At 40.3% G+C, this 20,790-nt stretch overlaps 1 protein-coding gene across 4 annotated transcripts; it reads right to left on the reverse strand.

Annotated features, from left to right (window-relative positions):
- Window positions 1–1,240: 1,240 nt before the first annotated feature.
- On the reverse strand, window positions 1,241–19,828 carry TMEM237 (transmembrane protein 237). 4 transcript variants are annotated; one of them, XM_055345449.1, is made up of 14 exons: window positions 19,630–19,828; window positions 17,148–17,179; window positions 16,500–16,510; window positions 15,217–15,273; window positions 14,111–14,251; window positions 10,800–10,920; window positions 9,870–10,027; window positions 7,863–7,986; window positions 7,382–7,573; window positions 5,689–5,762; window positions 4,936–5,029; window positions 4,026–4,147; window positions 1,966–2,049; window positions 1,241–1,857 (listed from the first exon to the last, which is right to left on the reverse strand). In XM_055345449.1, exons 1-13 carry the CDS (start codon window positions 19,666–19,668, stop codon window positions 1,982–1,984), a joined length of 1,233 nt encoding a protein of 410 aa, XP_055201424.1. In that variant the 5' UTR covers window positions 19,669–19,828; the 3' UTR covers window positions 1,241–1,857; window positions 1,966–1,981. The 4 variants fall into 4 exon arrangements, with proteins under 4 accessions (XP_055201424.1, XP_055201423.1, XP_055201422.1 ...); XM_055345448.1 differs by having other exon boundaries at window positions 1,961–2,049; XM_055345447.1 differs by having other exon boundaries at window positions 1,241–2,049.
- Window positions 19,829–20,790: the final 962 nt, after the last annotated feature.

Below are 20,790 nucleotides of genomic sequence, written 5' to 3' on the forward strand. Positions count from 1 at the left end.
AACAAAAAAAAAAAAACAAAAAATGAAAACAAACAAAAAACCAGGGGTTACCCTTTGGTTAACTATACTATAAATACTATATTGTAAATCCCTCTACTTCTCCTGGACCTTTCCAGCGCTGCTCGGTCAAGAACTTGCTCTTCCCCTGTCCTTCCAGTGGGTCTTCTGGGGGAGGGGCCTGCTGTGCTCTCAGGTGTGTGCACCTGGGGAAGCTATGCCCCCCTACCTTCCTCAGTGGGAGCTGTTGACCCCATGAGGCCCCTGTTCCATGGCGGCCCGGCTCCGTCCCAGACCCACGATGACACCAGAAGAAACACCACCACTGGCGGCGGTCCAAGCCCTGAAGTCAGCTCCCCCAGTAACTGCCGCAGCTCCCAGTCCGCAGGGGCCTGGATGCTCCGGGTACAGGGGGTGCTGCTCTGCACAGCTTGGGGGCGCCCGGCAGCGGCAGCGTCCCCACTGTCCTGTGTCCTCCCCGCCTCCGCCGGTCCCGGGGGAGCGCAGGATCCTGGGCTGTGTCCCCCGGTGCCCTGGGCTCCGGGGCCTGTGCTTCTGGAATTGAGCTCCGGGGGGCGCAGCCCCTTCCTCGCCGAGCTGCCGCCTGAGCTGCTCCCGAGGCCCCGCGGGCCCGCGCTCCAGCCCTTTAGAGAGCTGGGCCTGCGGGTGTGGCACACTCTCCCCCGGGCGCACCTCCTCTGTTAGTGACCGCAGGAACCTGGGGGCTCCACTGCCCCTCCTGGGATCCTGCTCGAGTTTCCTGAAAGCACCTTTCCATCCAGGAAGATTGTTAAAGTTCCTGCTTCTCTGGGGCTGGGCTTTCCTGTCCTGGAGGCTCTTGCTGCCCCCCTTAGCCTGGCTCCTCGCAGGGTCCCCTCCCCCACTGGATTCTTTTTAATTTTCCATCTTCCTACTTTGTTAGAAGCACGAACTCTTCTCTCTGTAGCGTTTCAGCTGTTCTCTCTTTAAATCTCGGGCCAAATTCATAGGTTTTCAGGATGATTTTAAAGTTATCTAGGTAAGCTGGTGGACAGGGGATTTGGGGACCCTACTCTTCCACCTTTTTGCCCCGCCCCTCCAGTTCTCTACATATTTTGGATATTAACATCTTACCAAATATATCAAATATTTGCAAATATCTTTTCTCATTCAGTAAGCTGCCTTTCATTTTGTTGATGGTTTCCTTTGCTATGCAAAAGCTTTTTATTTTGGTATAGTCCCAATATGAAACTTTTCAAACAGAAAAGGTACATTTTATTTTTATTAGTCATGAAGTAAATCATCTTTCAAGTTAAATTACATTATACTTCTTACATGATACATAACCACAACCACCAAGCCAGTTTGAAAAAAGACAAATTTCATATTTTAATTTATTCAGTAAGGAGAATTAAAAATAAAGGCCTTTTGTCCCTTTCTTTCCTATTCCCTACTTTTTATGGTTAAACCTGATACATATTTTGTAACACTAAGTAATGGCTTTTTCTATAATACAGCTTTTTACAATAATGATTATAAATGCAACTCATTTGAGAGAACAGGAAATAAACACTTTCACCTGCTGGTTTCTAGCTCATTACCTCCTTTGTCTTTAAGATGACAATACTAGACAGATTAACATTTGGGTATGAATTGCAGATACAAGTTTTAACATTTTTCATAATCTTGAGAAAATTTTCAGTACCATACAATCAAAAAATCAATTTCAGGGGATCCCTGGGTGGCGCAGCGGTTTGGCGCCTGCCTTTGGCCCAGGGCGCGATCCTGGAGACCCGGGATCGAATCCCACGTCGGGCTCCTGGTGCATGGAGCCTGCTTCTCCCTCTGCCTGTGTCTCTGCCTCTCTCTCTCTCTCTGTGACTATCATAAATAAATAAAAATTTAAAAAAAAAATCAATTTCAAATACACCTGTACATGAAAATGCATTTAAAAACAAGAATAGGAAAAATACTAGGCCAGTACTACACTGAAGATGAGCTGGCATTATGAAGACACTTTGAGTCCTTTAGCTTGGTCAGGATATCCTTCCACATCTGAGCAGAACATCAACTCTGAGAAAGAAAATGAACAGATCATACTCAGACTGGTTTCCAGGTACTCCAAAAAGAATTTTATGGCTTAGTTTTAAAGACTCACTCAACATACTGACAATTTTAATATATTTAATACAAAGTCTTCACATACAAATAACAATTCTTGATAATGAAATCTGATTTAAAAGGTGACTGACAAATGTACAAGTTTTGCATTTTAAAATGTTCAAGTTTTAAATGTATTGCAAACCACTGAAAAATAAGACATATGTAATGGAGACACTACAGTAACTCTCACACCAGAAAATGTAGGTCAGACAACCCAGGATCATTAAACAGCTGAAAGGTCTAATTCTATGGTAACTGTCGTAATCCTCAATGGAGCCACAGATGAAGAGCAAGCTCTCAGAACTAACCTGATCTTAAATGTGTTATACCATTTAGTCACCTAACAACCCAATAAACAAAGTTCTCATCTTCATTTTATATTTACTCTTTTTATCCACGTAGAAATAAAATGTTATATGACCCTAAGAGACAGTTACATGGCCCTGAGAGAGAGAAAGATTCTGAAATATTAAGTAATACAAGCTTTGTGATTTAGGCTGAATATTGCACAAGCCAGCTGGATCCAGCTTCAATCCCAAACACAGTGTAGAATATTAGTTGACATTTCTACATTTAAACTATTACTTAGCATAGATGTGTAATTTGTCAAAATACCAATAAATGTAGAAAAAGAAGACCTTGGGAATTTAATAAAGTCCTCTGATATAAATATCAGATGAAAAATTCCTAGAATGACTAAAAACTATGCTGAGTGGAAACAAAAAAACAGCAAAACATGTAGAGCCTAAGACAACTTTTAAAAATACTTTAAAAATATACCAAAGGAATAAAGCAACAGAATATTCTTCAATTCTCATGTGAAGGAACATGAGGATTACGATGCAAAAGGGTACATTCATGAATAAAATTGCACCAGATTACAACTTTTGTCTTAGTTTTTACAAATGGAAATACTGGGGTGATTCTCAAGTCTAAGACTTCCGGGATTGTCATTAGTCATCAAATTGCACTGAAAGGCTCAGGATATTTATCCAATCAAGAATAAAATCATAACCAAAGTCTAGAAAATATCAAAGAGATTCAAGGGTGAAAGTGTGGAATGTCTGCCAAGAAATATGTTACACTACAAATCCTAGCAGTTCTAAAGCAGTGTGCTCAAGGACTGCTAATATGATTCCTCTTCTCCAGGTGTTCCAAAAGGAGTCTGGTCTAGGGACTAGAGATTAGTAAATCTCACTTTACACTGGGCACTCTAGAGCTAGGATTACTAAACCCTTTATTAGACAATGAAGGGTGAAGAATATGTGCCAGGTAAAGGAGGAAATAAGAATGAATATGTGTCTGACAAATACTACATAGATGAAGCATGATTTATTTCAAATTAAGAGCTACTTTGATCAGAAAGAGATTAGGAGAAATGAAGAGCAAAGACTCTATAAAATACTTGAAGAATTCAGAAAATAAATACCTCTTAAACATAAATATGCACACGGGCCATAGGAGACTTTCTATAGGTACTTTGAGGCCCCAGCTTTCCTAGACACTGTCTCTGCTTCTCTTGGCATTGTTTCACCACTTTATTGTCACTCCTATTATTTTAAATGCATCTTATGGTATCAGAATTTCATAAGCTATATCCATTAAAAGATTTATAAAATCAACAAATTTCATGATATTCTTATACCATTTTTTCTTTATTCTTTATTTTTTTTTAAAGTTTTGGGAGAAAGAGACAGTGTGCACATATGCACACAAGGTAGGGGTAAGGAAGTGCAGAGAGACAAGCAGATCCCTACTTACTGAGCTCAGGCTGATCCCACAACTCCAAGATCATGACTGGACCACTAAGATTATGACCCAAGCTGAAATCAAAAGTTCAACGGACTGAGCCACCCAAGAACCCCACCTATTTTTTTCTTTCATACCTTCACTAAGATCCATGCCTGGCCTATAAGATAAAAAAAGCCAAGATAGTCCAACCAGAAGGGCCACCACGAGATTCACCACAATCCAGGGCTGAAGAATCTGTTCCTCAACACCTGCTGCCCTAAAGGTATAGAAATACTTATTAGAAATATCTCCATTGGTTTCATATATCCAAATATATCTATTTAGTGAACTTTAAAAAAATAGCAGTCCTCACCTAGAGAAATAACAACAAGCATGAAATATATACAATACACACACACACACACACACACACACACACACACACACACACCCATGGGAACAAAGGTTCAGTTACTGAACTCAAATCTGCTTTATACATTGATATAAATGAAAATTTAGTATTGCCAAGCAATTTTTTAAGTTTCCCTTTCTAACTACTATGATGCTACTCATGCCCCAGACACTCTCAAAAAAGACTGCCCCTGTGAGTTTTGTGAATTGGACACTCAACCTGCCTGTGAGCTTCATGACTAGCCATTGATCTGTGGAGAATGGCTCTCTCTAAACTGCTCTCTTTCTAGCACTGCTTGGTTATCTGACTCCATCCCAGCACTACTTTGGGGTATTAGACCTCCTAATGGACTGAGGGTACAGGGCTTCTCTAATTCAATGTATATGAATGACCTTAAAATCGTAAATTACTAGATCTAAGACAGATTTATAAAAAGAATACATTTCATTAAAAATGCAAGTATAAAAAACAATAATTATCCACTAACCAATGCAATTGAGTACTTTTTCTTGCCATAATTTTGGAAACAAAAACAGGGCCTTCATTATTATTTATAGATGAAAACATATAAAAGAGTGAAGGATAAGAGTAGTACCCTTACTACCACTGCTGCTGTTATTCCCATCAATTGCCAATGCTATTGTGCATCTTACCAGAGGCTACCATTAACAGAGGAGGGTGTGTAAAGGTGGATCCTGTCACTTGTCATTTGCTGACTCAGAGACAACACAAGAGCAGTAAAGTACACTAAGAAAAAGACAAATGAAATTACTAAAAATGTATTTTTAACAACTCAGTTTATTTTGAATTTATAGATTACTGTAAGGTCAAAAATAACCTATACTTTGAGGGATAATGACAGAAAAGAAATTCATTTGATCAATTTCCATAGGCTGGCTAGCCTTATTTTATTTTTAAAGAACCTAGGCTCAGAAGGGTATTTTGAGATGCTCACTATTTCATCATTAGAAATTACAAGAACCTAGAAGATCTTTTAAGAAATTATAAACGACTTACTCAAGGTCTTAAAACTAGTTTTATTAATAGTCTCATGACTTAGAACAAAATGTATCCCAAATTATCAAAAAGATACAAAATAGTATCCGTTACTGAAATGCTATGCCAGCTCAATCTGTTTGAAATCAAGTAGAAAACAAAAAACCAAAACATGTCGAAATATAGAATAAATTCAACTTTTAACAGTTATTTAGATCAACTCTATTGAAAAATAATCCTATTAAAACTATACCTATCTTTTTTTATTACAAATTCCACTAAACATCTATAAGTAATGTCTATAAGTAGTAATATAAAATCTTTCTAAAAGTAAATTTAAACTTTTCCTGGTTCAAAATTACAGTGTAATTCAAGTATTATACAATTATCAAATGAAAATATTTACTCACAGAAAGAGGCTAAAGCTGTTGGATCCAGGGCAAGAAAATTTCGGATTGCTACTGATGTTTTAGCAAAATCAATTCTAGAAAATACAAAAGCTTCTGGTCACAGTGCACTGGTAAACTTCTTACAAAACTGCACTTTCTTAATTACAGTTCTTTCATTCTCTATTCTAATGCTACCACGTACATTGTCTATTTTTAAGCTTTAAGTAGCTACAGTTAACACTAGATACACATGAAAAAATATCTTATTTACAAAAGCCACATAAAACATTCAACTAGATTAATATTTAGTCAACATTCCTTTGGAGTTAAGACACTGAAGAAACAAATTAAACTTGATCTGCCAAATTTCTTTAGATTCTACCCCTATTACCCATTTCATCAGGCTGTAAGTTGCTGTTTTTCTTAATGGGTTCAATTGTGTTCTGAAAGACCTGGTGAACTTCTAACCCCTGGCACCTGTGGACATGACCTTATTTGGAAAGAGGGTCTTTACAGCTGTTTTCAAGTTAAGATGAGGTCATTTAAAGGGCCCCTAATTCAGTACAACTGGTGGCCTTATAAGAAGAGAAGAGATCACGGGGAAAATCACCATATGGCAGAAAGGCAGAGGTTGCAGTGATGCATCTACAAGCCAAAGAACTCCAAGGAATGCCAGTAGCCACTGAAAACTAAGGAAAGGTGTGGAAGAGACTTTCCCACCAGCCACCAGCCCTCCAGAAAGGAACCAACCTGGCCAACACCTTCATTTCCAGACTGAGAAAGAATAAATTCCTGTTGCTTTAAGCCACCTGGTCTGTAGTACAGTTGACCCTTGAGCTACAAAGGTTTGAACTGCGTAGGTCCATCAATATAAGATTTATTTCAGTAACTATAATACAGTACCACAAATGTATTTTCTCTTATGACTTTCTTAATAACTTGTTTTTTCTAGTTTATTTTTTTTGTCTATTTTTTATAGTTTTTTTAGATTTATTTTAGAGAGAGCACATGCATGCACACTCAACAACTGAGGGGGGTGGAGAGGGAGAAAGAATCCTCAAGTTGATTCCCCATTGAGCATGGAGTCTTAGGGCTTGATCCCATGACCCTGAGATCATGACCCAAGCTGAAATCAAGAGCCAGCCGCTCAACCAACTGAGCCACCCAGGCACCCCCTAGCTTACCTTTTTAGTATATAATACTAAATATATAATACATATACAAAACTTGTGGTAATGGGCTATCTGTTATCAGTAAGGCTTCTCGTCAACAGTAGGCTAGAAGTTCTGAGGGAATAAAAAATTATACATGAATTTTTGCCTTGCAGGAGGTCGGCACACCCAAACCCTGTGATGTTCAAGGGTCAACTGTACTTTTATTATAGCAACCCTAGGAAACTCATACAATACCCAAATCACCTATACCTGATTCAGATGACTTAGAAGATGATATTTGGGGCTGTATTTGTCGATTATATTTGGATGAAATTTTAGACCTAGAGTTGATGCTGGAATGGGTTTAGGTTTTGAGGATGCTTTCACTGAGAGTATTCCCATCCCCTCCCCCAAAACAGAAACAGCCTTTAAAATAAAAGCCAAAATAATATTAATATATTATAATTCTAGTTTGAAAACTATCATAGTCAGGGACATATTTTGCTCAACATTTCCACCTGAAGAAAAGTGAGAGGGATGTATAGTCATAATAGTCTTACCTGTCAAAAGTTGAAATAGTACTTAGAGCTAAAAGCAAGTAGAGAAGACTCTGGAATGGATATGCCAAAGACTTGTACTGCTGCAGAAGGTTTGAGAAGTCAGAAAGCTGATCTCCTGCTAGCACATATATGAAAACAATGTTCCACACGGCACAGCCAGCCAAGAAGCCATGAGAAAAGAGACCAATCATCCTGAATGGAAAAGGGTTTAATTATTACACACGTATTACTAAAGTAAAAAGCTAAAATAGTTTTTAAATCTCTTCACGTGAAAGAGTAAAACTCACCATTTCAAAAAAGTAAAAACAAGCCTTTTCTTTTTATTACAAATAGGCAGATGATTTAACTCCAATTAAATGGAGTTTTAAAAAATATACCTATTGACTATTTTAAGTTGTCAATTTTGTTAACAATGTTGAGCAATCAATACTTTTAAAAAAAATCATGCAACATTTAAGAAAAGTCCCGCAGAAGCAGCCACCTGAAAGCCCGGTTCACTGAGAGTGCAACATCTCTGGTTGTCCAGGAAAGCTTCATGTCCATTGACACCTCGATATTTTCTGTGGTCTTTATCAACTCTGAACGATCAGCAGCCTGGAATCGCCCTAAGTACACATTACACAATTATTAACAACTAGCGACAAAGAACCCTGGTTGTCTTTTTATCTTATTTCACACTGTTTGAACCCTGGGACTGAGATTTTGCTTTTTTCCTATCTAAAAATTCTCCCTGACCCAGTCCTTGTTTGAGAAGGCTCTTTTCTTTTGGTTGCTTAAATACACTATCTTTTTTTCTTTAGAGAAAATAAAGCCCGTGTGCTTTCCTCTCATCCCAAAACAGATGTTAAAGTAACAGTTTTAGAAATCAATTATATTTCATGAAATACAATAAGGAACTTCTCACTCAGGACAAAGTCTAAAAACCTTTAATGTGACATAATCTACAAAATTCTAATTTTGAGACTTTAGAAGTTTATTAAAGTTTAAATGACAACACTATAAAGCTAAGTCAATGTTTGAAAGCACTTTGAATTTCTTAGGAAAAGATGCCAGTGTGTGCAGCATGGCCTTCGGTGATGACAGAGAAGAAAGGGGTTATTTCATAAACTTTAGGATTCCTGTGACAAGTATCAGTTCAAGTGTCAGCACCTCAACACCATGTGCACAGTGCTTTATCCTTTTACTGTTCACGAGGCTCCTTCTTGCAGATCTACCAATCTACAAATGGATCTCAGGAAGCAGGAAGGGTCCCATTTCAATTACATTTGCCAAATTGGGCTGTCAAGTATTTTGGAGGATGAAAGGCTGAGGTGCAATACCTAATTTTCCCTAAGAAAAGACAACTCTGGGCAGACGAGTGTCTTTTATGGTCAATTACTCTAGTGGGGAAGTTTCTGTGCTAAGGAAAACAAGAGTAAAAATGAGGATTGAATACACTGTTTTAAAAACAGATTAAAAAATCGGTATTGCTTAAAAATGAGGATTCAGTGATATCGCTTAAAAACAGAAATTAAATAGCAACACAGTATACTAATAAAAGCACTTGACTAGAAGCCATGAAATCTCCATTCAAGTCTCAATTCCTCACCAATCGTTAGACCCTGATGAAGTTAGGTTCCCGGGATCACAAGTTTCTCACTGGCCAAGAACATCAAGATCCCTTAGATGACATCTTACAGAATAGAAATTCTAAAATGGATGTACATAAAATCTAAATTGTAAATTTTTAGAACTAATGTTATGGTTCATTTAAGTTCTTTACATGCATACTCACAGCATATCCATGGGATATATATGATCACAATCATGCTTTCTGTATGTTTTTCTTAAATACTGTAAATGCAGTTTTGTAATCTATGCACATTATACAATGTCAAGACTACTTTCCAAAAGAATCTGAAGCTACAAGGTTGTATTTCTTATTTAATATGGTAATACCATCATGTATCTTCTCTCATTTATTTTTAATTATAAAATATATCATTAGCTGCCCCACAACCAATGCCACTCGCCACTACCCATTCTGGAAAACTGGTAAAGTACAAGAATAAAGGAATGGGTGAAGGAAGTGGGGGGAAATTTTCTAAAGAACTCATAGTCCCGTAACCCAAAAAGAATCAGCATTAATATTTTGGCATATTTCCTTCTAGTCTTTTGTCTTCTACATTTCTCTATAGTTAGGTGTGTATCTATTTTTCATTAAATCTTTCCATGAAATGAATATTCTCCCTAAACATTATTTTTAATGGTGCAGATTTTATTATATAGATACACCATAACTAACTGAAATCATACCCCTTCTATTTTATACTTATGTTGTTTCCAATTTTTCATTCTCAAGAATAACATAATAATTAGTTTTGTGTATAAACTTTTGTCCATATTTTTATTGCCCTAATTCAGATCTCCAGAAATTTGATTCCTAAGTCAAAGGTATAGCCTTGTGTAAATACTAAAATCTTAAGTTCCAAAACAAGGAACTACTTACGGGTTTTTTCCACAAACACTTTGCCTACAGGCTGGCTAATGCCAGTGGGTGCAGTGAATATAGACTGTTGTTCTGGACCACTTTGCTCATCAGTAATTATGTCCTCATCTTCTACTCCTAGTTCATTGGTATATTGTAATTCTGCTGGCTGGGTTTTCCTGTACTCAGGAAGAATGTAAGAAAAACAGATTAGTATTATATTTTTACAGACCCACATAAAGGAGGTACCTATAAAAGAGCCTTGGACTTGGAGTTGAGAAATTTCATTTTTACTTAACTGGGTCTGCTCTTAACTGTTAATATGCAGCAAATCACATACATTTCTGTGGGCCTCAGTTTTCTCATCTGGAAAATGAAGTGACTGAACTACATCTGTAAGGTTCTTTCCACACTTAAAGCGATAGGATTCTATATAAATATTGATCACTATTTGTAGGGTCATTTCCAAATACAAACAATAGCGACATATAACTTCCAGTGTACTTCTTTAAAGTATACTATTTTATCCAAGACTTAATTTCTTATACTAAAATATGTATTTTTATTTATTGCTGAAATAATCATAATCTGAATTCTATCAACATGAGAAAATACATCACAATAGTCTACTTTATTAATATTACCTTCAAATTTCAGTATCTTTAGTATTTACTTTTTGCTACTTATATAATATCTTCTATGGATGTTCCTCTTTTTTAGAGACAGCTCCTAAGATCTTTTTTTTTTTTAAGCTCCTAAGATCTTTAATTTTAGCATTTTACTTCTTCAATTGTTTACTCTTTTCAAATTTATCATTAGTTGGTTTAAATGATATTTTTGTAATCCTACTTGAGTGTTTAATAAGACTTAATCAAAAGGTACCTTTGAAAGCTCTGAATTAAGTAGCACAGTGTCCCTAAAGAATATTTAGAAGGACAAATAAAATCTTACTTTGTCTTTCTTCGAGGTTTTTGAATAACTGCCTCCTCAGCTGGCTCCACATCAATGCCATTTTCATTCCGTAATAAAGATGAGCCAGATGTTTTCTTTTGGGTTAAAGAAGTCTCCAATTCTGAAAATAGAGATTAAATTTTCAAATTACTATAATGTAAAAAGAAAAGTAATACTTAAAACTTATGAGATTACTTTAAAATTTTTAATCAGGCCAAAATTTTTTCATCATTTTACTAATTTTTAATTTTTATAATTTTATATCCTTCAACACTAAAATATTTGAAATTACAATGCCAAAAAATATGGAAAAATTCAAGTAATCCAACATCCAGAGTTTTGTGGGAGCCCACAGATTACCTGTGTTTCAGTGATTCACCCAAAGGACTCATGGGACTCAGAAGTCATTACACTCACAAGTCCTTATATTCAGTTACAACTTATTAGACTGAAATGACATAAAGCAAAATCAGCAAAAGGAAAAAACACACAGAGCAAAGTCCAGAGGAAACTAGGTATAAGCTTCCAAGTTCTTCTATCAATGGAGTCACACAGGATGCACTAACTCCTCCAGCAACAAACTACCAAGGAAGCTCATTACAAACTTGGCACCCAAGGCTTTTATTGGCACCTGATCACATAGACAACCCCTGCCTAGCACATACCAAAATTCCAGATTCCCAGAAACAAAGCAGGTGTTCAGCATAAATCATATTACATTCACAATTGCGGAGTAAACCACCCTTATAACTTAGGGGAAGTTCCATTATCAGCGTAGGGAACTACTCACCAGCTAAGTTGCAGAGGCCAGTGAAGAGGCTACCTTGCAATCAGGCCTAATGAGAGCAGTCCCAGGCCTGCTATGTTAACTCCCTCCCGAGCACAGGGTATTAAGTTTAAGTAAGTCAACAAAGCCTTCTCATCTGCTAGCTACTCTTCCAATCTGAAAATCCGGACAACAGCTTCCTGGAATATCCTCAAAGCCCCTAGAATTCTATTTTAATAAAATGTTTATAGCCCAAACTAGAAATGCAATAGAAGTAGAGTCAGTCTATTGTACTCATCCAGAACAAAACAAAAAATAAAACAAAACTAAAAATTCAGAAATCCAGAAGGCTGTACATGCACAGGTGGGTGCATTCTGGAATGGCAGTGACAGGTACTCTCTGGCCCAGAACTTAGTTGGGTTCTGAATTTTCTAAAAATGGTCAACTCATTTCTGTAAATACATTTTTCGTAAGTTGTAAAACTAGGTACTGGTATCCATCCAGATTTTCAAATTCATACCCTAATTGAATTAACTAAGATGGTAGTTTTAATTCAACTATATTTGCTGCCAGTAATGAAACAGATCATACAAAGATATCATCAAACTATCTGAGCATCATTTCTGTTTTTCCACTCTTCTGCCCACATACTGCAGTATCCCACTTCAACTTGCCTCTAAAAACTATAGACTTTTCCAGTTTCTGCCCTCTTTTCCTGTAATTCTTTCACCCAATCAGGACCCACTGTTTTCTAAGAGAATAAGTAATGGTCAGGGAAATTATTTTGTAATAAATTATTTATCAAATAATTATTTGTAAATAATTATTTATCAGTGATCAATGTTACTAGGAAAGAACGATCTCCCAATCTTTATTCCTTCCCTTTATTTTACTCTAACAAAACCCATTATCTTTCTTCTAATTACTATAAAAGTCATAATGCTCAATATAAGAAAAATTAGTAAAATATAAATGAAGAAAGACAATAAAAATTATCGTTAAATCCTCCTTCCCAAAAACCTAACACTGTCAACACTTTGCTATATCTTTCCATTGTTTTTACTTTATGTATGCATGAATATACATGTGTTCTGGGTAGAACTGTGTCCCTACCTAAAAGATATGTTCAACTCCTAACCCCTAGTACCTCTGAATGAAACTTTATTTGGAAATTTGCAGCTAGTCAATTTAGAATAAGATTATGCTCGATTAGGATGGGACTGAAATCCAATGATTCATTATAAGAAGAGCAAAATATGGAGGCGCGTGGGTGGCACAGTCAGTTAAGCATCTGACTCTTGGTTTCGGCTCGGGTTGTGACCTCTGTGTCAATAGATCGAGCCCTGCATCCATCTCTATGCTCAGGACAAAGTCTGAGACTTCATCTTAAGACTCTCTCTCTTTCTCCCTCTGCCCCTCCCCACTGCCTGCACATTCTCTAAAATAAAGAAATAAATCTTTAAAAAAGAAAGAGCAAAAAATGGACACAGAAACACATGGAAAGGTATGAGGACAAAGGTACAAAATAGTTATACTGCCACAGCCAAAGAACACCAAGGATTGCCAACTACCAGAAGCTAAAAGATGGATGGATTCTTTCCTAGAGCCTTCAGAAGCAGCCTGGTCCTGTGGACACCTTGATTTCAGACTTCTGTCCTTCTAAACTGTCAGAGAATAAATATCTGTTGTTTTAAGTTACTCTATGATAATTTGTTATGCCAGCTTTGGGAAATACAGCATATTTCACAAAAAACAGGATATTTTAAAACAAAAATAAAATCCTTTGATATATTCTATTATATGTGTGGGTGATGACTCAACAGTACATTACTGATGGTTTTCCTTGTCACTATTTCACCTTCATAGTCCTTTTAACTGGTGCTCAGTTTCTAATAAATAGATAAAACATGATTTATTTAGCCAGTATCATTTTGTTAGCTATTGATTATTATCAGTTGCTACTCTTATAAATAATGTTGCAGTTAACATCCTTAATTATGGTAGCTATTGTAGTCACTTCTATTCCTAAAAGTTCAGACAGGCTATACTAATTTATGCTCCTATCAGCAGTATATGAATGTATTCCTTTCTCATCAACACTTTTTTATCTAACACTTTTTAATTTTATATTCTGAAAAAAGCATTGCCAAATTGATAGTATTTTGTTTACCTTGTGAGTAGTGCCTGGGACAAAGTAAGACTCAATAAATGATAACTGTTCTTTTATTGTATTACTGTCAATACTGAATCTATCCTTTCCTCACTGACCTGAAATGTCTATTTTATCATATACTAAATTCTTATACACACCAAGATCTGAACTTTCTGTTTTGATCCTGAGTTTGTATCCCTTCCCTCATAATATATGGACATACGACCAAAAGAGACCCTCTAAAGTGTTCTTGACTTAAACTATTAGAGTTACTTTAATAGTAAAAACTTTAATAAAAAAAAAAAAGAAGAGATATGGGTGGGGAAAAATGGGAACAGATTTGAACCAAATCAAAGCTACTATCACAACCTAACCTTGGTTTCTTCACATACCAAGAGGTAGCCTTGTCTTCTTCTGTCTCCTTTGAACAGGAGCTTCTTCTGGGTGCTCTGTGGATTCTTTACTTGGTGGCTCACTGCCCTCAGATGGCCCGTGAACGGAAGCCTGAACAAAGCCTTCCAAAGAAGCACTACCTACAGAAAAGCAGAGTGGGAAAAAACAGGATAACCTGAGCAGAGATTACGGAGTTTTAAAAAGATGAAAAAAAAAAGGGACTTGAATAGCTCCTAAGTGATGATTAACTGTCCTTTGTTTCATCTTTGCCTTTAAGAATTGCCTATAAGAATTGGCTTTAACCCACATTTTTATCACATTATCACATTATAAAGTATAATAAATTCAGTACTTGATATATCAGATTAATACTCAAAGTTTTTTACTATATCACTATATATGGATCCAGATATTTTCATATCTTAAGACTTGTAAGAGGCAACAATTAGAATGAAGGACCAGTTAGAGCTGACTGAGGTTTCAAGCCTGTGTGACCAGGAGAGTTGGGGATTCCATTAACAGAAATCTGTAAGAGGTAAAAATCGGATTTATTGTTGAAGGTAATGATGAATTCTGAACATGCTGAGTTTAAGTTACTGACCGAACATGCAGGATTATTAGTGGATAAATAACTAAGACAAAAAAAGTTCAAAGAACCTTCTCATTAGAGAACCTCTAATACATGAATGATATGGCCCTGCCTTCAGACTCTTGCTCTAATGAAGAGATTTGCTGACTGAAATGAGGGATCCAAGGACCTTGTGTCTCCAACTCCTGTTCAAGAGTCTGAAACCAATCATAGCTTAAGACGATTTATGCTGTATCGGGATAAAAGACCTCAAAAAGTCCAAGAATGTTGTAGAACAAAGAGTTTAAGTGGCACAATTCTTTCTTCCATGAATGCTTCTAGACACTCTTCAGGCTTCCCACTGCCTTATTCCTCACTACCACCAGGAATCTCATTACTTTAAACTGACCTTGATTCTATCCTCAACACAGCAGCGACTAGGGACACTGGGGCCTTGCCTCTCCCTGATCTGTGATATCTGTCATGCCTAAGGTCCTGGAAAGACTCGTGATCTACACAAAAAGAACAACTTCTTACCTAGGGTGGTTTTTGTTTTGGGTTTCTTCTTCTTTGGACGACTAAGTGGAATATCATCTATAAAACAAAACAAAAAAAAAAAAACGATAGAACAGGCTGCCTAAAATTCAATGCAAAGAACAGTCAAAAGGAACTTTTAGTAGGGAAGACCTTTCCCTCTCTTCCCGAGGCCCAGCCAACTTCTACAAATTAGGGGGAAAAAGGCAAGATATTGACAAATTCAGGGGTGCCTGGCTGACTCAGTACAGCATGATCTTGATCTCAGGACCCAAAGTTCAAGCCCCATGTTGGGCACAGAGCCTACTCAAAAAAAAAAAATAAATAATAATAATAATAATAAATAAATAAATAAATAAATAAATAAATAAGATTAAATTAAGGAGGGGGGAGAAACTGACAAAGTCAAAGAAAGCCTATAGTGTGGTGATAGTAGCTCATTGTTGGTCAGTAATATTAGAAACTGCAACATTTCTAATATTAGAAAAGAGGGCCCACAAAATATACATGTGATCCCCTTTATTCCTTGCACTTAGATATGGCCTATGACTAGTTTGAACCATTCACTGTGAGCAGAACTGATCTGCCAAAACACTGAAAGAGCCGGTGAGTAACTCAGCTTTCTCTTTCTTTGCTTAAGCACGTTTAGATGGCAGAAGCACAGAATGGAAGTAGCCTGGATCATGACATAATTAGTAAAGAGTGGTACAAGACAACTGCCCTGGATTGTTGTCACACTGTACTTTGCATTAACCAGAAATAACCTTATAGAAGTCAGAGATTCTGAAGTTAGTACAGCATAACCCAGTCTATCCTGATTGAATAAAACAAAAGAAAATGTAGTCCTTATTATACAACTATAAACTAGCCAATAATTATGTTCTGGGTGACTCCACTCAAGAATGAGAGCTTTTAGGGATGCCTGGGTGGCCTTAGTGGTTGAGGGCCTGCCTTTGGCCCAGGACAGGATCAAGTACCACATGGGGCTCCCTGCATGGAACCTGCTTCTCTCTCTGCGTGTTTCTCATGAATAAATAAAAAAAATATTTTTAAAAAAAGAATGAGAGCTTTTATATTTGAAAGGTCAAATATCAATCATACAGCTAGTGTTATGTATCAACCCTCATTTTAAAGATAGCAGTCATAAGAGATTATTTTGAAAAAAGGATACTGCAGTATTATAAATTACACCACTCAGGTTCAACTTTAAGAAAAACATTAAGGAATCAAATTAACTTTTAAACTCCAAATTTTAAAAGTTTTACATTAAGAGTGAACTAACTCACCTTGATTAGCACTTTACATGACACCGACCAAATTTAATTAGGACAAAGACAAAAAAAAAAAAAAAAGAAACTATTAATTAGAAATATATCGTCAAGCTGAAAACTGACTTAAGTCATTATAAATTAAAAATAAGCTTTCATACAGTCAGCTAGTTCATAGACTAGCTTATTTTTATAAGTAAAAAAGCTAATAAATCCACCAATAACCCCAATATTTTCTGAACTTACATATACATATTTCCTACTGTCTATTAGTAAAGTGGATTAAGCAGATTAAGAATTCTTATTTTGTCACTGATTAAAATCAGCTTAAACTCTGAGGAAACTATTCTAGCAAACAAAAGAGGATCAAAAGTCTGATAAACAAGACGTTCAGAATGGACCAATGGACATTCAGAATGGACCACTATCTTACCAATGTTCGGCTTGGAAAGAGAACATTTAATTATAACTGTTATCCTAATGATTCAAGGATTTTTTTTTTCAATGATTTTTTTTTAACCTTTAAACTTTTAGGAAGACTTTTCCTAAAATTTTCAAGAGATCATCTCTGAATTATTATAATTTTGCAACGGAACTAGTTGACTTTTTCCTTTATTCATTTTGCATTTTTAAAACTCAATGATACAATCTCTAACTTATGTTTACCTTGGCACAGGTGGAAGGGCTCGTGGAGGACGCTATGGGGAGAAAAAGAAAATTGCTTGTAAGTAAAAGTCTCAGAACATCTTCATTTCATGTACTTCAAATCTTTTGATAACCTTGTTTATCGAATGCAACAGAGGAAGTACTCTTGAGAATCAGATGGGCAATTCTAAAATTGTTCTAACATTTCTAAATTTCATATAAAATTCCTTCCTTCCTATACTCCTTTCTATCCAGAGGCCAGGCTCTGCTCTAAGTACTACAGATGCACTAATGAACAAAACAGAAATCCCTGCTTTTATGGAACTTCCATTCTAGTGGTTAAGTATTAGAAGATCACACACACACACAAATGAGGGAGAATGTGGAGTGCTATTTTAGTTACAGAAAGTCTCTCAGACTTCCCAGCTGAAACCTGAATAAGAAAGAAGAAAAGAGACAAAGGTGAGCAAATACAAAGCCTTTTAGGAGAAACGGTTTCAGATAAAAGAAGCAAGCCCGGTAGGGCTGTAGCATAGTTATCAAGACAGGCAGGGGCCAGATTAATTAATTAGGCTCTTTTTAGACAAAAAGGGGGCAGTTCGGGTGGCTCAGGAGTTTAGCACCGCCTTCAGTCCAGGGCCTGATCCTGAAGGCCTGGGATCCAGTCCCACGTCAGGCCCCCTGCATTGAGCCTACTTCTCCCTTTGCTTGTGTCTCTGCCTCTCTCTCTGTGTCTCTCATGAATAAATAAAATCTTAAAAAAAATAAAAAAGACAAAAAGGTGTCCAGATTTTATTTTAATTCAGTGGGAAGCCAAAGGAGGTTTTAAACCACATAGCAACATACTTAAAAAAATAATAATAAAGTCACTCTGAATACAGTATGAGACTGCGTTTTGGGGCAGAGAGAATTTTAAAAAAAAACCTTATAAAAATAAATTCATCTTTAAAAATTTTATTTATTTGTGAGACACAGAGAGAGGCAGAGACACAGGCAGAGGGAGAAGCAGGCTCCACGCAGGGAGCCCGATGTGGGGCTCCATCCCCGGTCTCCAGGGTCACGCCCTGGGCTGAAGGCGGCGCTAAACCGCTGAGCCACCCGGGCGTCCCTAAAAAGTAAATTAAAAAAAAAAAAAAAAACAAAACCTTACAAATGATAAGAAAAGTTGTGTTTGCCATTCAGAGAGATTACAGTTGAGACGCATTCTGGAATCTTTCAAAATAAAATACTATCAGCAATGTCTCGAAATCAGTTTAATGTTGCAAGTGTCTCAAGCTGCTTGCAGAGGACACTGATTCAAAAGGGTCACATTTTTAGACACTTTTTTTTTTAGTTCGTTCTACGACCGTCCCATTTAGCGATCCATTCGGTCAGCGTATTAATGCAAATGCTACGAGATCAGGACACAGCAGGCTGTCTCAACACTATCCAGTGATGAACCTCACCACCGGGAAACAGCAATAGTCCTAAGACAGAGCCACCCTCAGGCGGCTACGGATCGCGTCCTGCCCAAGGCTTCGGGTCACATGACGCCTCCACGTTTTCAAAACTCCCGCGAAAATGACGTGTCACCGCCGACCTTCCGGCCCCTCAAGAGTCGGAAGGCTCCACCGGACACAAAATCCCAGAGACTCAAACGGAACCGAGGCTGACTTACCACCTGCTTCTTTCCCATTGCGTCCAACGCCGGGCTTCCCCGCGGCCGCGCGCCGGGAGCTCGCAGCCGGGAGCTCGCAGCCCGCTCCCCGCCCTCCGGCCCCCCGGCTGGCTCCCGCCCCGCCCCCCCGGCTGGCTGGCTATTGTCCCCCGCTGGCTCCCGCCCGGGCCGCCCCGCGCAGGCGCCGTGCGTCATCGGCCTGCGCCGCCCGGGCCCGGCGGGCACTCAGCTGTTCGCTGCAGGACGCGGGCGGGGGCTGGCGCCGCGGGCGGGTCGGGCCTTTGCAGTGCAGCCCTGCGGAAAAGAGGCCGTGGGACTGGGGGGCTCACATGCCCGGGAAGAGAGACTCCAGCGGGCGTGGGGCAACCACCACGGTTCTGCTCATGGTTTCCGAGTGGTTGCAGGGATTTGTTCGAGGGCGGTGGGGAAAGACCATGATTAATAGTCTCCGCTAGGAAACTGCGGTCTCCTCCCTGGGTGGCTAAAGGCCCTCCGGGAGGAGTCCGCAGGAGAGGCCTAGCTGGCCGCCCCGGGGCACCCAGGGGCCCGGGAAGGCTAAGCAGAGAGGCGTCGTCACAGCAACGTGGCCCCTCAGGCCCGAGCATCGGCACGCCCGGGCCCTCGCCCGGCTCCCGGGGTTCGGCTCCCGGTCTCAGGACGAACTCCCATCCCCGCTCCGGTCCAATCCTGTGAGCATCCGAGGGGCGGACGCGCGTACACGGCGAGCGGGGCTCTCGGCGGCCCTCAGCCCTAGGCGGCGGCCCCGCCCCAGGAGCCGCGGAGGCGATCGGGCTGCACCCCCCGCCTCCGCCACGCCCCGTGGCCGCAGCGCCCCTCACCGCTCACCGGGTGGGCCTCCGGCCGAAGCCCCGAGTCCGCCCTCATGGCGCTCCCCCTCGGGGCTCCCTCAGCGCAACCGCCGGGGACCCGCGCCCGGCTCCCCGCGACCCGGCCTCCGGGGCCTGCGGTGGGGACGCTTCCCGGGATCTCGCTGGGCCGCAGCTCCGGGGCCGGACCTCTGCCTTCCTTCGGGGCGCCAAGCCCCGCCTCGCAGCGCGGCCACGTCAGGGGGCGGGGCGGAACCCGGAGGGGGCGGGGCTGGCCCCGGAGGGGGCGGGGCTGGCCCCAGAGGGGGCGGGGCGCGGGGAATCCGGAGGGGCCCGAGGGCGGTGCGCGAGACGGACCCCGCGGAGGTCAAAACAGGCTCTGGGTACCGGGAACCGACGATTGGCAAGGCCAAGGCTGCCCGGAGGAGCCGGGAACTGCTAGTCGCTGAACCAGGAGAGGTCTGGAAGGGCCAAAGACTGATTAAAACTCTTTTGAAAAGGAGGACTTGGGAGGGGCAAGATGGCGGAAGAGCAGGGTCTCCAAATCACCTGTCCCCACCAAATTACCTAGATAACCTTCAAACCATCCTGAAAATCTACGAATTCAGCCTGAGATGAAAGAGAGACCAGCTGGAATGCTACAGTGAGAAGAGTTCGCGCTTCTATCAAGGTAGGAAGACGGGGAAAAAGAAATAAAGGAACAAAAGGCCTCCGAGGGGGAGGGGCCCCGCGAGGAGCCGGGCTAGGGCCGGGGCGAGTGTCCCCAGGACAGGAGAGCCCCGTCCCGGAGAAGCAGGAGCTGCACCAACCTTCCCGGAAGGGCGGAAAGGGGCTCGCAGGGAGTTGGAGCAGGACCCAGGAGGGCGGGGATGCCCTCGGGCTCCCGGGGACACTAACAGACACCTGCGAGCGCAGGAGAGTGCTCCGAGCTCCCTAAGGGCTGCAGCGCGCACGGCGGGGACCGACCGGAGCAGCTCGGAGGGGCTCGGGCGGCGGCTCCGCGGAGGGGGTTGCGGGGCGGGAGCGCGAATCCAACAGCGCAGGCCCCGGAGCACAGGGCGCCGGGACACAGCCCAGGATCCGGCCTCCCCCGGGACAGGCAGAGGCCGGGAGGGCCCGGGACAGCAAGGACGCTCCTGCCCGGAGCTGAGCAGATCAGCGGCCCCGCCCCGGAGCCTCC

Source organism: Nyctereutes procyonoides, unplaced genomic scaffold, assembly GCF_905146905.1.
Source record: "Nyctereutes procyonoides isolate TBG_1078 unplaced genomic scaffold, NYPRO_anot_genome, whole genome shotgun sequence".
NCBI lineage: Eukaryota > Metazoa > Chordata > Mammalia > Carnivora > Canidae > Nyctereutes > Nyctereutes procyonoides.

What these genes read in the sequence shown, in the direction of transcription:
- TMEM237 (XM_055345449.1), bottom strand. Translation starts at nt 19,668, where the DNA reads ATGAGGGCGGACTCGGGGCTTCGGCCGGAGGCCCACCCG. An exon ending in AGTGTTTGTGGAAAAAACCC is followed by an intron (nt 7,987 to 9,869) that starts GTAAGTAGTTCC and finishes ATGTGTACTTAG; the next exon opens with GGCGATTCCAGGCTGCTGAT. An exon ending in TCAGTGAACCGGGCTTTCAG is followed by an intron (nt 7,574 to 7,862) that starts GTGGCTGCTTCT and finishes TTTTCCATTCAG; the next exon opens with GATGATTGGTCTCTTTTCTC.